The sequence below is a fragment of the Grammomys surdaster genome, unplaced genomic scaffold (assembly GCF_004785775.1).
Source record: "Grammomys surdaster isolate TR1022 unplaced genomic scaffold, NIH_TR_1.0 126131, whole genome shotgun sequence".
In the NCBI taxonomy this organism is placed as follows: domain Eukaryota; kingdom Metazoa; phylum Chordata; class Mammalia; order Rodentia; family Muridae; genus Grammomys; species Grammomys surdaster.
The window spans coordinates 6,973,569-6,988,138 of record NW_021620939.1 but is presented as its reverse complement, the minus strand read 5'-3'; the positions used below and the strand labels follow the sequence as shown (position 1 = coordinate 6,988,138).

Genomic DNA, 14,570 nt, shown 5'->3' with positions numbered 1-14,570 from the left:
AGAGAGAGAGAGAGAGAGAGAGAGAGAGAGAGAGAGAGAGAGAGAGAATATGAATATGAATGTGTATGTGTGTGTCCATAATTGTATGTGAGAGGACAAAAAAAAAGCAAACTCCACAGTGTGTGTCTGAAGGTCAAAGGTCAACCCTTTGGCATTGGCTCTCTCCTTTCACCTTTATCTAGATTCTGAGGATCAAACTGAGGTCACCAGGCTTGATGGCAAGGACACCAACACCCCCGCACCCCCATAGCCATTGTTATTACAGATCTTTTGTACATATTTGTTAGATAAATTCACTTTAAATCATACTATCAAAAATATGCACCAAAATATTCATCTTTGGGGTAGGACATGACTCTATATTCAACCAAAAGTTAGCTGAACCCATGGATACAGAAGACTAGCTTTAAAGAGAAGCTGATTTTGCTGGGTGTGGTCATTCATGACTTTAATTCCAGGACTCAGGAGGCAGAGACTGGAGTATCTCTGTGAGTTTGAGCCCAGAGTTACATAGTGAGACCCTGTCTCAAAAGACTAAATAAATAATAACAAAGAGAAGTTGATCTAATAGCAGGGGGAAAGTATGACTTTTTATTTGTTCAGTATTTATTGAGCCCCTACTGTCAGTCAGGCACTTGAATTTGAGCAGAGAACAAAGCCACCTGTTCTCATGGAGTTCACAATCTAACTGTGATGGCAATAAACAAGCACGACCTATAATACAATAAAAGACTTAGCAGTTAAGGTGCAGAAACCAGAAGAGAATAGTTTACCATTTATTCATTTGTTTATTCATTTGGCATTACAAGCATTATAGGCAGCTAAGGGCAGAAACAGTTTTTAGTATTTTATTTGATATTATACTCTACTTAAACTTTTTTTAAAATGTAGTTCTGAGCTGGAGAGATCTCAGCAGATAAGAGCACTGGCTGCTCTTCCTTCCAGAGGGCCCAAGTCTGATGATTCCCAGTACCCACACGGCAGCTCATAGCTGCCAGGGACTCCAGTTTCCAATGCATCCAACACCCTCTTGTGGCCTCCCTGGGCACTCAGGAATGTACACGATGCACAGACATACATGTACGTGGAACAAACACATTGAAAACATGTTTTTGAAAAATGTAGTTGTGTGACAAGAGCAGCAAGTATCTAATCCTAGCACTCAGAAGGCTGTGACAAGGGGTCATGAGTTCCAGACCATCTTAGCTTCATAGCAAGACCTTATATCAAAAAAACAACCAACAACACAGTATGACCCACCAGTTAAAAGACTCTGCAGAGTCGAGGATGCACCTCAGTGTAGAAAGCCTGCCCCGTATACACTCATCTCCAGAACTGAGAAACAACCACCACCACCACTCCAGACAAAGCCTCCCTACCAGCCTGGTTTACAGCGTCGTTCTCTCTAGTAGCCCTGTCTGGAGCTGCCACTCTACTATATGGGGATACTGTTCATAGCATTTCTGTTTATAGTGTGCTTATAATACAGAAATCCTCTTTGCTGTTCTCGAAAAAATTTAGTTCTGAAATAAGCATGAATATTTTAAACTCAGAATATGTAAACACAGCTGTCTACTATAAAAAGCAAAAACTTGTCTAATCTTATGCTACCCACAGTGGGCGAACTGGACAAAACACTCCACACACTTAAATACAAAAACTAAAGATAAGAAATGAAGCCTACACCGGGTGATGGTGGCGCATGCCTTTAATCCCAGCACTTGGGAGGCAGAGGCAGGTGGATTTCTGAGTTCGAGGCCAGCCTGGTCTACAGAGTGAGTTCCAGGACAGCCAGGACTACACAGAGAAACCCTGTCTCAAAAAAAAAAAAAAGAAAGAAAGAAAGAAAGAAAGAAAGAAAGAAAGAACAAAAAAAAAAAAAAAAAAAAAAAAAAGAAACGAAGCCTAGGAAACTGGAGCTTGGTATAAGACTGCAATTTTGTGCAGTCTAGACTCTGAGGATTAGATGTTCAAAGCCTATTTAGGCTACCAACAAAATTCAAGGTCAGCCTGGGTAACTTAACCAGACACTATCTCCATATGAACACTAAGAGCCATGTCAGATAGCTCAGGGGACACAGGCAGTTCCCACCGTGCCTGACAACCTGTGCTTGATCCTGATGGGAGAGAACTGAATCTCATGGGCTAGCCTCTAACGTCCTTGTATAAGCCCTGGGATGCCTCCTCACATTAAATGAACAAATGTAATTTAAAAATTTTAAATAAGAACTTCTCAGAGCTGTTATCCTGTACAGCTCGCTCAAATACTGTTAAAGGTTTATTTTATGTATTTTGTGTGTGTTGAGTGAATGCTACCTATGTGCAGGTACATGCAGATGCAAAAGAAGATCTGGAGGTGGGTTACAGATGGTTTTGAGCCACCAATGTGGGTGCTGGAAAACAAATCTGAGTCCTCTGGAAGAATAGCAAGAACTCTGAGCCATCTCTCCAGCCCTTATCATTTATATGTTTACTGTATGTATATACATGTCTAGAGTAAAAAGAATTTTTAGGATTGAGTTCTCTCCTTGCACCATGAGGGTTCTTGGGACTGAACTCAAGTCAAGTCTTCAGATATGGCAGTAAGCCTCACTAACCAAGCCGTCTTACAAGTCTTACCATGGGCAAATATTATGCCAGCCTTTTCCTGTTTTGTTTTTTGAGACAATTCTCTCTCTATGTAGCCCTGGCTGTCCTAGAACTCACTATATAGACCAGGCTGCCTAGTACTCATAGAGATCTGCCTGCCTCTCCTTCCCTAACCCTGGAATTAAAGGTGCATGAACCATCACACCTGGCCTGCCAAACATTTTAAAGGCATCATCACACAGACTCCTCATAACTCTCTTTTCACCATAGTATGAAGCAGAGGAGACTGAAACTCAGACAACTGCCCTTTAAGATAGGATTTATCTGACTCACCTAAATCTGACAACTGAGAGTTGTTCATATGTGTATGTGTGTTCTGGGTTTTTGTTGGAGGACATTTGATCACACTGTAAACCCTGAGATTTAATCCCTCTGGCTGGAATACAGACACACCCTTAGAACATACCTTTAATCCCAAACAATGAAGGTAAAGTTAGTTTACAGAAGGAAGCACCCATTTTGAAAGTGATGTCTAACTGAGTGGTAGATAAAGAGACGAATCAGAGAAAGACTTGACAGAATAGGATCTGCCCAACTCTCATGAGAAGAGAGAGGAAAGGGAAGTTACTCCAAGGACAGTGCAGACAGAAGAAAGGAAGGAGACAGTTTTATCAAAAGAGTTGTAAAAGTTGCAAAGAGAGAACAAGCTGAACAGGTGAACGCAGAACAAGCCAGAAAATGAGAAGGAGCCAGAAGACTAGAACAGATTGTTAGCATTAGTTTGAGGCTACAAAGAGCGATTCAATCAAGGGCCTAGAAAGAAGCCAGTTTGAAATCAGTCAGCTTGGAGAGGAGTTTTGAGCCAGAACAGCTGAGTTGAATCAGCCAGGCAGAGCTCAGAAAGAACTAGAAAGGATGAGCTTATTCAGCAGCGACTCTCAGAGACTGAAAACATTCTTGGCCTAGATTAGCTGTACAGAGGCTAAAAGCTTCCAGGACTAGGCCTAGGTTAGCAGAAGGAGGCAGTCAGCCTCTGAGACAAAAATTACATCAGGTGAGTAAAAGATGCTTTCACTGGTTTTTGTTTGTTTTTGTTTTGAGACAGGGTTTCTCTATGTAGCTCTGGCTGTCCTAGAACTCTCTGTGTAGACAAGGCTAGCCTAAAACTCACAGAGATCCACCTGCTTCTGCCCCAATTGCTGGGATTAAAGGTGTAAGCCACCATGCCTGCCTTCATTTTATATTTTTAAATAAAAATAAATTCTATCACTCTATTATTCTAATTATAGATCCAAAGCAAATTAAAATGTTCCCAACTTCTGCTGCTCTTGCAGAATTGGAAGCGCCTACAGATAGGAAGCCTCTTGTTCTCTAGTGTTCCAGCCTAAGCAGAGTAAGGTCTGTTCAACTAAAGCAGCTTGTCTGAGCAAGTCTACAACCTGACTCCTCCAACCTGAGTACTGCGGCTGTGCTGCACAAGTGACCTCTTCTAACTTAGCTAAAGGACAGCACACATGCCTGTGCCGGGAAGACTACACACTGCCACAGTAAGGTAACACTGCAGAGTGGGAACTTGACCTGAGCCAAGCTGATCACAGTGCTTCCCTGGAATACATCAAGCAGGGAACAGAAAAGCTTGAGCTCTAGCTTGGATCGAAAACTACAAAAAGCACTGAGGAGCAAATGGAAATCTTCCACAAGGGAGTGAAAGGTCATAAATGTTTATCACAGAAAGAAAACTCAGTTATAGGATCACCAAGGGAGTACAACACCAGAAGACAGACCAGCAATGTGCCTAATACAATAGTTCTAACAAGACCAGAAAAAAGAGAATGTATTAGTAATTGTTTAAAGTTCCCTTTTTCAGACACTGTCCTGAAAGACAAAACCTTTGTCATAATATCCTTTGTTTTTTTTTTAAAACAACAACAACAAAAAACAAACCCAAAGGGCCTTGAGTACTTGCCTAGTATCTGCAAGGCCCTGGGTTTAACTCATAGAACTGAAAAATAAATTTAAAAATTAAAATCTCTTGTTTAGAAAAGAGCACTATGAACACTTAACTCTCCAAAGTGGTTTTGATTACGAACTCTGGGCCCTCAGCTTGGGTTCAAATCCCAGAGCCATCTCAATTACTTACAGACCTTGGAGAGTAGAGGAAGCCTCAGATGAACGTGTAGTACAGACATGGACAAGGCCTCAGAACTACAGAAAACTGGCAAAACCCTTCCCACCCATGGAGGCTTGGAACTGGCAAAGCCTTCCTCTGTCCAGGTGTGTACAAACACAACTGATCAGTGTGTAAAAGTCAGTAACTGCAGCTTCTCTGTCTTGGGTGTTTGCAGCCTGAGACTGCTCAGCTGCAGAGACCAGCTCACTCCTCCCCACTGTGCTGTCCATCCAGTCTGACAGCACACCAACCCCGGCTTGCTGGTCCCTGTCTGTTCTTTATCCCCTCATGGCCTAGTCAGGTCAGGTGCCAAGCTGTGCAGTTGCAGAAACAGGCCCTGAACAAGTTATTTACCCTCTGAGTCTCAGTCCCTCATTATAAAAACAGGACAATAATAGCACCTGCCTTATAGGGTTGTTGCTTGGCAGAAAATAAGCCTTTGAACTGATTGATTTATTTAAAAGAAAAAAAGCAGTTCACTGTCAAGTACGTGGAAAATAGGAAGAAGAAGGCAACTCTTAGGTAAAAAGAAGGTAAATACGGAGAGGAAAAAAAAAACATAGAAAGATAAGTTTCATTCAAGACTGTGTCCTCTTCAGACTCACATTCCCACTGCTGGCTGAACGTCAGCTGGAATTCTAGCCCTGAGAGCTGGCCCTGCATTCAACAAGTCCAGAACAGAACTCATCAGCTTTGCAACTCCAGATTCTTCCGGGTCTACATCTGGGGCAGTGCTATCAAAGTCCCCTACCACTTCTCACAGCCTCCTAAATGCACAGCCATTAACAGTGGTCAGGGTGAAGGCAGAACACTTTTCAGGATCTAATGCAGAACGTGACTGGTCAAGGCAGAAGCAAGATGCAGTATGAGCTATAAATTGAGTCAGAAGTGAAAAAAAAAAAACCAAAACCCAAAACCTCCAAATCTAGAAACAAAACTTAGCAGACTCCAAATAACCACTTTCTGCTGTATGGTAAAGACCAACTCTTCACAGAGAACCCCCTTATCAGCCATCCCACCCCCTCTGGCTATTGGTATTTGCTGATTCCAATCCTGTTGTGTTTGCTTTGATTTTTATCCATTTTACGGGTACAGGTGTGATGTCTGCATGTATCTGTGTACTACGAATGTGCCTGGGATTCCAGAGGTTAAAAAGGTGGAGGCAAGAGGGTCAGGAAGTAGTTCAAGGCCAGCATGGGCTATCTGAAACAGAATCCAAAGAAAAGAAAGAAAGAAGGAAGGAAAGGAGAGGAGAGGAGAGGAGAAAAAAAATAGAGCTGGAAGTTATAGCACAGGCCTATGATCATAGCGCTTAAAAGGCAAGACAAGCAAATCCCTTACAAGTTCAAAGCCAGCCTGTTTCCATAACAAGTTCCAGGCTAAGCCTGCCAGGGCTTGTCTTAGAAAACAAAAACAAAACATACAGTTGGGAGTGTAGTTGAGTGAATGGCACAAGCTTAATTCAATTCCCAACACAAAAACAAAGCAAGAGGAGAACAAAAGCCTGCAGCTTGAGGGCTGTGGAGCCAGGACACAGAGCCAGCTGAGTCTTTCTTTTAGGTAAGTCAATAGTCAGTGAATTAATCAGTTATCAGGGAATAAACATATATGGACGGGCTAGTAAGATGGCTCAGTGGTTAAGAGCACTGACTGCTCTTCTGGAGGTCATGAGTTCAAATCCTACCATCCACATGGTGGCTCACAACCATCCTAATGGGCCAGAGTGAGAAGAGGGTGAAGTGAGCAGGTGGAGCAAGAGAAAGAACCCTGGAAGAAGAGGCTGATGATCTCTTGTTTGAGGACACCCTGGTCTATAGAGTGAGTTTTCTACCAGCCAGGGCTACACAGTGATATACCATCTCAAATTAAAATCAGTGAAAATAAAAATTTCACATGTTTTGTAATTAAAGCTTGAGACACATCATATACTAGTAATTCAGAGGAAATGACACATCAAGCTAATTAGTAAATCTGAATCATTCAATTAGACACAGGTCCCTAGGCATACATGAATTCATGATGTGTCACTCAGTACTCGTTAACTTTAGAATGGTATAAATACGTAGAGTGACTTCATTTAAATTGCTCAATCATAGCTTTAAAAAGGCTCTACTAACTGGTATCACACATTGGCATTCTCTTGTTCCAGTGGGTGAAGTATAACCTGGGGACTTGGTAAATTCATACTGTATAAAGGCTACTCTTCTTCACACAAGGCTGTTTAGAGAACAGCTCTGTAGTATACTGCCTGGCATTTATAAAAACAAAACAGTTATATATCATCTTTTTTGCTTCTTAAGGAGAATGATAGGTTGTTAAGACCACAACAAAAGTTTGCTATCAGTAGTTCTTAACTTTCTCTGCCCATGACAACCACAATTATCTAGGAACCTGTAAAACACACTGATACTTGAGTTTATCTTTCTTCCAGGTTCCCCCTTTAAACCATGAATTAATTGCTTGGTTGTTGCTTTGGATTTTGAAGCAGGTCTTTCTATGCAGCCCTGGCTGTCCTGGAACTCCCTATGTCGACCAGACTGACTTCAGACTCTTGGAGATCCACCTGATGATATTAAAAGGGATGCACCATCATGTCTGACGTTTTTCTTTTTTAAGCTCCCAAAACTGAAAACCACTGCTATCAATCAGAACGGGAAGGAATGAGTGAAAGCTTTAAAGTACAGCCAGTCTTCTGTGAATGTATCTTATTCTATAGATTTGACTTCAGATCCATTTAAACATACAATTTTTAACATTAAAAAATAGAAAAGTACTTCTTGGCTTTTTGATATAGAGTATCTATAATCCCAGTACATAAGAGGTAGAGGCAGGAGGAGCTTGAAACTTGACTAGTCTACATAGCCAGTTCCAGACCAGCCAGGGCTACATAATTTTAAAACTAATCTCAAAAACAAAACATAACAAAACAGCAGAAAGGAGCTGGGTGGTGGTACACAGCCAGGGCTACACAGAGAAAATCTGTATCAAACAAAACAAAGCAAACAAACAAAACAAACAAAAACCAGAAAACAAGGAAGACCTGAGGAAATCACTCAGTAAAATACTGTTGCTCAAGCCCCTGTGCTTTATCCCACCACCCACACCCAGTCATGTGTGGTTGCCCACGTTTCAGGTTCCTGTCTTGGCAAGTCAGGGAGCCCCAGGGCCCAGGAAGAAACTATCTCAAAACACAAGGTGAAGTCTCCTAAGGAACCCCACCAAGGCTGACTTCTGGCCTCCAAATGCACATATATAAACATAGGAGTGTCTATATACAACATGTGCACATATACATACTCTGACACATCTACATAAAAGATATTAACAGGCCAGGCAGTGATGGCACACGCCTTTAATCCCAGCACTTGGGAGTTTGAAGCCAGCCTGGTCTACAGAGTGAATTCCAGGACAGCCCGGGTTACACGGAGAAATCCTGTCTTGAAAAACAAACAAACAAACAAACAAACAAACAAACAAAAACATAAACCAAAAGAAATTTAAAAAGTTAAAGCAATCCTTAAAACATAAAGAAAAACTCTTTGGGGGCTCAAGAGAAGCAGTTAGAGACACTGTCTGCTCGTCTAGAGGGCTGGGTGCTTGACTCCTAGCACCCTTAGGGAGGCCCTCTTCCAGCCAGTGTACTGTAACTTCAGTTCCAGGGGATCTAGAAGCTGTGGCACTACACAACCATGGCCATACATATACAGAGACACACCTGCAGGTAAAACATACACATAAAACAAAATTTTAAAAAAATTCTTAACCAGTTATCCTAGTGAAGTATATCCTAAGAACTTAAGAAAAATATAAATATATATTTGGTAACAAGGTCTCACTATATAGCCCTGGCTGGCCTGGAACTCTGCTGGCCTAAGAGGGAGTGGGGGAGTTGGGTTGAGGGGGTTTTTTGTTTGTTTGTTTTGTTTTGTTTTTTGTTTTTTTTGGTTGGTTGGTTGGGTTTTTTTTTGTTTTGTTTTGTTTGGTTTGGTTTTTGATTATTTTTTGAGACTGAGTCTATTGTGTAATGCTGGCTTTCCCGGAACTCACTATGTAGACCAGTCTGGCCTCCAGCTCACAGAAATCAATCTGCCTCTGCCTCTTGAGTGCTAAGAAAAAAAAAATTAAAGAAAAATTAAATTCTTTTCTAATCCCACAGTTAAAATTAAGAGATTTTAATTTGAGATTGTTACCATGCGATTTAAACATAAGAGTCACTGCTCCCCCACCCCCTTCCCTGCCCTCCCTAACAGTCTTACTGATTCTTTCCTGTGGGAGCACACGCAGAGAAATGAGGAGGGTAATAACCAGGGCTTTGTGCTGATAAAAAAATTTTTAAAAACAAGTGCTTCTGGATGCTGAAGTTTTTTGGGTACTTTGGTGAGAAGAAATGCCAAACATGGAATCCATAAATTTAGGCAAACAAGCTAATCCCCAGTCTATAAACCACATATCCTTAATGGTCATCCTTGGTTTCTCAGCAAGTTCGTAACTGGGATGGTTTTTGGAAGTACACAAGACCATCTCAAAACAAAAACAAACAAAAAACCAAAAACAAACACAAAGACTTAGGCCCAAGATGGTGGTGGCAGTATCTGCATCCCAGGTTTCTCACTTCTGGGGCAGTTAGGATGGTCCGGCTCATGCTCACAGTGGAATTGCCCGCAGTGGTGTCTGCAGCCAGGAGTGGGGGCCTGAGCTTGTCAAAGTCCTCACGTATCTTATGGTGCTGAGTTGGGTGGAAGTGAGTGTGTCAACGTTTTCCTGAAGTCTCACCACCATGGAGGGTTTGAAGACAAGAGTTCATTGCCAACATCCATCTCCACAACAGGACCAAACCCTTTCCTTGAACAAGTAGTAACCATTCCTTCTTCCTTAACCCTGGGGGCCGTGACTATCACCTAGGCAACAGAACCACAGTTCTGGTTTGGCTTGCATGTGGGCCAGAAAAGGGTATGGAACATTAAGTTCATGGGGTTTTTGTTTGCTTTGTTTGTTCTTGTTTTGTTTTGTATCAAATGAAGACTATCATACTATCTTCCATCCTTTTACTGTGAGAGGAGATAGCTTAAACAAGAAACTTAAAGTAAAAAAAAAAAATTGTACTTTCTTTTTTAATTTTAAATAAGTTTATCTAAAAAGTTTTAACTGGAAGAGAAAACAAGAACTCATTTTTATAATAATTTACCCCAATTCAGGAATAAATTGCCCTACATGTACCAGCTATGTACCAAAAAATGTCACAAAATTGTCCTTGCTTTTATGACGATAAATGACAAGTGAACACGGTATGTAAGAATATTTTCGTTGAACAAAATAATTTACTGGAATATAAAAAGAGCTGACTGAAGCACTCCATTAATGGAGAAGGGAAATATTTTCAGAGAACTAGTATTTTCCCCATATTTGCATTTGATATCAAGTCCATATAACATTACCCATTTAAAAAGAAAGAGCACACAGACAGCCAATAAGGTTCAGCAGGTATTAAAGATAAAGACAGATGCTTACAGAAACAGAGTGTAGTGATGGTGGTGGTGAGGCTGCCTTAAACATCAGCTCTCTCTAATCATATGATTGGTCTTCCTGGAGACAAGCCCTTGACCTGCGTAATCTTTATAACATAAGCTCAAATAGGATCCAAGGGCTCAGGAACATTGAACATATCCCTAATCATCAGGAAAATTCAGAATTTCAAAGCTGGAGAGATGGCTCAGCAGTTAGGAACACTGACTACTCTTCTAGAGGTCCTGAGTTCAATTCCCAGCAACAACATGATGGCTCACAACCATCTACAATGGGATCTGATGCCCTCATGGTGTATCTGAAGACAGTGGTAGTGTACTTATGTAAAATAAATCAAATCTAACAAAAAGAGAAAGGGCTAAACATGGAGCTCAGTTGGTAGAATGTCTGCCTAACATGAATGAGGTCCAAGGTCCGGATGCTCAGCTCTGCACAACCCAGGAACAGTGGAGTACACCCATACTCTAGGCGTTCGGGAGGTGAAGGCAGGAGTTCAAGGTCCTCACCTACCTGGTAAGTTTGAGGACTACATGAGATTCTCTGTTAAAAAAAAAAAGGGGGGGTGCAGAGAGCTCAGCTATGCACATAAGAACTGACATTCTATACCAGAATCTACATAGGAAAGCCAGGCCTGGTGGTAGGCACTTGTCATTGTAGCACTGAAAAGGCAGAGACAGATGGATCTTTGGAACTTGCTGGCCTCACAGACCAGCCTATGTGAGCTCTAGGCTAATAAGAGTTCAGTTCCTAGCACCCACCCACATCAGGAGACTCAAAAGTTACTGCAACTCCATCCAGGGAGATCCACAGCCTCTGGTTTCTGGAGGAACCAGCATTCACGTGCATATCATAATTTAAAATAATAAAAATATTTTTTTAGGGCTGGAGAGGTGGCTCAGCAGTCAAGAACACTGGCTGCTCTTCCAGAGGTCCTGAGTTCAATTCCCAGCACCCACATGGTGGATCACACCCATCTGTAATGAGATCTGATGCCCTCCTCTGGTGTGTCTGAAGATAGCTACAGTGTAGTCATACAAATAAAATAAATAAATCTTTAAAAAATGTTTTTTAAAAAGGTATGTAAGACTAGTAATGTTGAATCATTTTATTAAATTTCATCCCCATCTTCTCTTTTGGGACATGGTCTTGCTATGTAGCCCCAGATGGCCTGAACTTGCTATGTAGACCTAGTTGGCCTCAAATTTATGAAACCCTTTGCCTCCCAAGTGCTGGGATTACAAGTGTAGATCACCACACCCAGTCTATAAGCCATTTTTAAAATCTGGTATGCACTGAAATTAAGCAAACTCAGAATCATCTGAAGATCTAAACAAAACAACTCTGGAACATTACCAAGCACTGTTTCACAATGGGAGACACTGAGCACTGGACACTTGGATTGGAAACAAAAAGACAAATCATTTACTTATTATGGTCATGGAGCCAACAGACAAGAAGCCTCAATAATCTGCCCTCAAAGAACAGAAGCCATAAGACTATCAAAGGAGGAAAACCAGATCTGATGCCTCACACCTGCAACTCAAGCACTCAGGAAGTAGTGAGTTCCAGACCAGCCAGTCCTACACAGAGAAGCCCTGTCCAAAAAAAAAAAAAAAATGGTAATTTTAACAAGAAAGAAAGAGGGCTGGAGAGATGGCCCAGTGGTTAAGAACACTGATCTTCCAGAGGTCCTGAGTTCAATTCCCAGCAAGTGTACTCATATACAAAAAATAAATAGATAAATAAATCTTTAAAAAGAAGAAAAAGTGAAAAAGAAAACGAGGAGTCTGGGCCTGGAGTGGTGATGCACATCTTCAGTCTCTGCACTGGGGAAGCTAAGGTGGAATAGAAAGTTGAGGCCTGTGGTGGCGCACACCTTTAATCCCAGCACCTGGGAGGCAGAGGCGGGCCAATTTCTGAGTTCCAGGCCAGCCTGGTCTACAGAGTGAGTTCCAGGACAGCCAGGGCTATACAGAGAAACCCTGTCTTGAAAAACCAAAACAAAAAAAAAAAGAAAAGAAAGAAAGTTGAGGCCTGGGCTCAGTTCTCATACCCTATTTATAAGGAAAAAGGAGGAGGGAGGGCTTGGTATTTCTGGGTATATATTCGAGAATAATGAAAACATACACCCACAGAGTAACCCTGTACCAGAGTCTAGAGCAGCACATTCCCTCTACTCACAAAGTAGAAATACCTAAACGACCACTAACTGCCGATACAATGTAGCATATCCAAATAAGGAACAGTTGCAAGTATAAAATCCAACCAGAAGCAGAAGGCCAAGCACACTGACAACCAAAGAAAGCTAAGTAGAGAGGAACACCTACAGGCAGGAGCTAGGAGTCTGCAAACCTAACAACACAGCAAAGCTGACAAAAAAAGACAGCCATCACTGTCACCCAACTCCAGAGTTTTATTATTCCAAGCAGAAGTCCTGCGCTCATTACTACTCTGAAGGGAGGGGTGAGGCTCAGTGCTGGAACATAAAATAAAAGGGGCTAGTGAGATGGCTCGGTGCTTAAAACCACTGGCTGCTCTTTCAGGGGCCCCTATTTTAATTCCCAGCACCCACATAGTGGCTCACAACCATCTGTATCCTCTTCTGACCTCTGAGAGCTGCCGAATATAGCATGCACACACATGTGGCATACATACAAACACATAACCAAAAATAAACCTGCCAGTGTGGGTTGGGCATGAGTGCCCATTTTTAATCCCAGCACCATGCAGGAGGCTTCACAGTGAGACCTTGTCTCAAAAAAAAGGTAATTAATTAAAATTTAAAAAATTAAAGCAAGCTAACACTATTAAGTTAATAAAGCATAAGTGGAAGCAACCAAGGAAATAAAATTCCTCCTTGACAGTCTTAATTCAAATGGGTAGAATGTTACTTGTATACTTCCCTTCAGTCAACATACTAATCGAGGTATTATGCTCACCAATTTGATTCAACTGTTATACATATTGAAACTTTAAATTTCTAAACTGTAAGGGATTATATGGAGGAGGAGGAGGAAGAGCAAAAAGAAGAGACGTATTATTAACCAAGGATGAACACAACGGCATAACTGAAATTTCTTTTTAATACTTAAGCAAAGGGAGGGAGGAAAATATATAGGTGAAATAATGGGTAAAAATATTGATAACTGTTGAATGTGAGTGACAGTATTCGGGGAGGGATTCAGCTCATTTTTCCACTTATGTGTATGCTTATAAGGTTTTCACTGAGGCAGAGGCAGATAGATCGCCAAAAGTTCGAGGCCAGTTTGGACTACCTATTGAGTTCCTGCTTAATCAAGGCGATCGACCTCGTCTCTAAAAAAAAAACTAGTTTTCGGCAATAACTCTTCCAAAACTGAATTCTTTGCAAATGAAATTATCATCCTGTTTATTCGGGACGAGCTGCCGGGTGGGTGCTGGTGCTCTTGCCTTCGGAAAGCAAGCGGGGTCTAAGGCAGAGGCAAAGCAGCTTCTGGCGGGACCGACTTAAGCTCCGCGCCACCACGCGGACCAAAGAACGCGCACGCTTCATTCAAGGCAGAATCTGACAAATCACTCTCTGTGAACGCTCGGGCTCAGAGAACCGCGGAGCTCAATTTGGAATGCTCGCACGCCGGGGAACCCAAGCAGTCGGGCTGGAGAGCTCTCGGGTCTCGGCCCAGGGCAAGGCCGGGCGCCGGGCCGAGGACACCCCTGGTCGGCCCTCGGGTCCCTCCCTGAACCCTTCGCTCGGTGCCCACATCGCACCTCGGCCTCGCCCCGCCCGCCTACCTTCCAGATCCGCATCGTCCGAGTCCGAGTCACTCTCCCCGTCCTCCTCGATGACGGGCACCACGCTGGGCTCCTGCGAGTGAAAGGTCGTCGGGGAGACGATGAACCTGTCTGATTCCTGGCGGCGGGCCTCGCGCAGGCGTGTGAAGTATTCCACCGCGAAGTCGACGAGGTCGGGCGGCTGCTGCCGAAGCACTTCCACGGTGTAGCCCTGCAGCAGCTCCGTGAGCCCCGCGGGGATCTGGATGTGGCTCATGTCTGCGACGGCCGAGGGGACCTGCGGGTCGGGTCCGCCGGCGGCTGCAACCTGCGCGCTCCCTTACGCCGGCCTGTCACTCCGCGCCCGCGGTCTCCCGCGCGGCCCGCCTCGGCCTTCCTAGCGTCGCGCCTTGTTCTGGCCGGGTCTGAGTTTGTTGTGCGGGCCGCGCGACCCTTCCGCTAGCAAGCCAGCCTGGCGCCGCTGCTGTTGTCACCCGGCCGCAGCCGCCGCCGCCGCGCCGCCGCCGCCGCCGCGGGG

General features: G+C 43.1%; 1 protein-coding gene across 1 annotated transcript in view; it reads right to left on the bottom strand.

Annotated features, from left to right (window-relative positions):
• Prkar2a (protein kinase cAMP-dependent type II regulatory subunit alpha) overlaps positions 1 to 14,443 on the bottom strand; it is a 58,931-nt gene extending 44,488 nt beyond the window's left edge. Inside the window, exon 1 of the mRNA XM_028756798.1 lies at positions 14,054 to 14,443. Within this exon, the coding sequence (XP_028612631.1) occupies positions 14,054 to 14,309 (256 nt within the window). The 5' untranslated portion in view covers positions 14,310 to 14,443. The remainder of the gene's footprint in view (positions 1 to 14,053) is intronic.
• Positions 14,444 to 14,570: the final 127 nt, after the last annotated feature.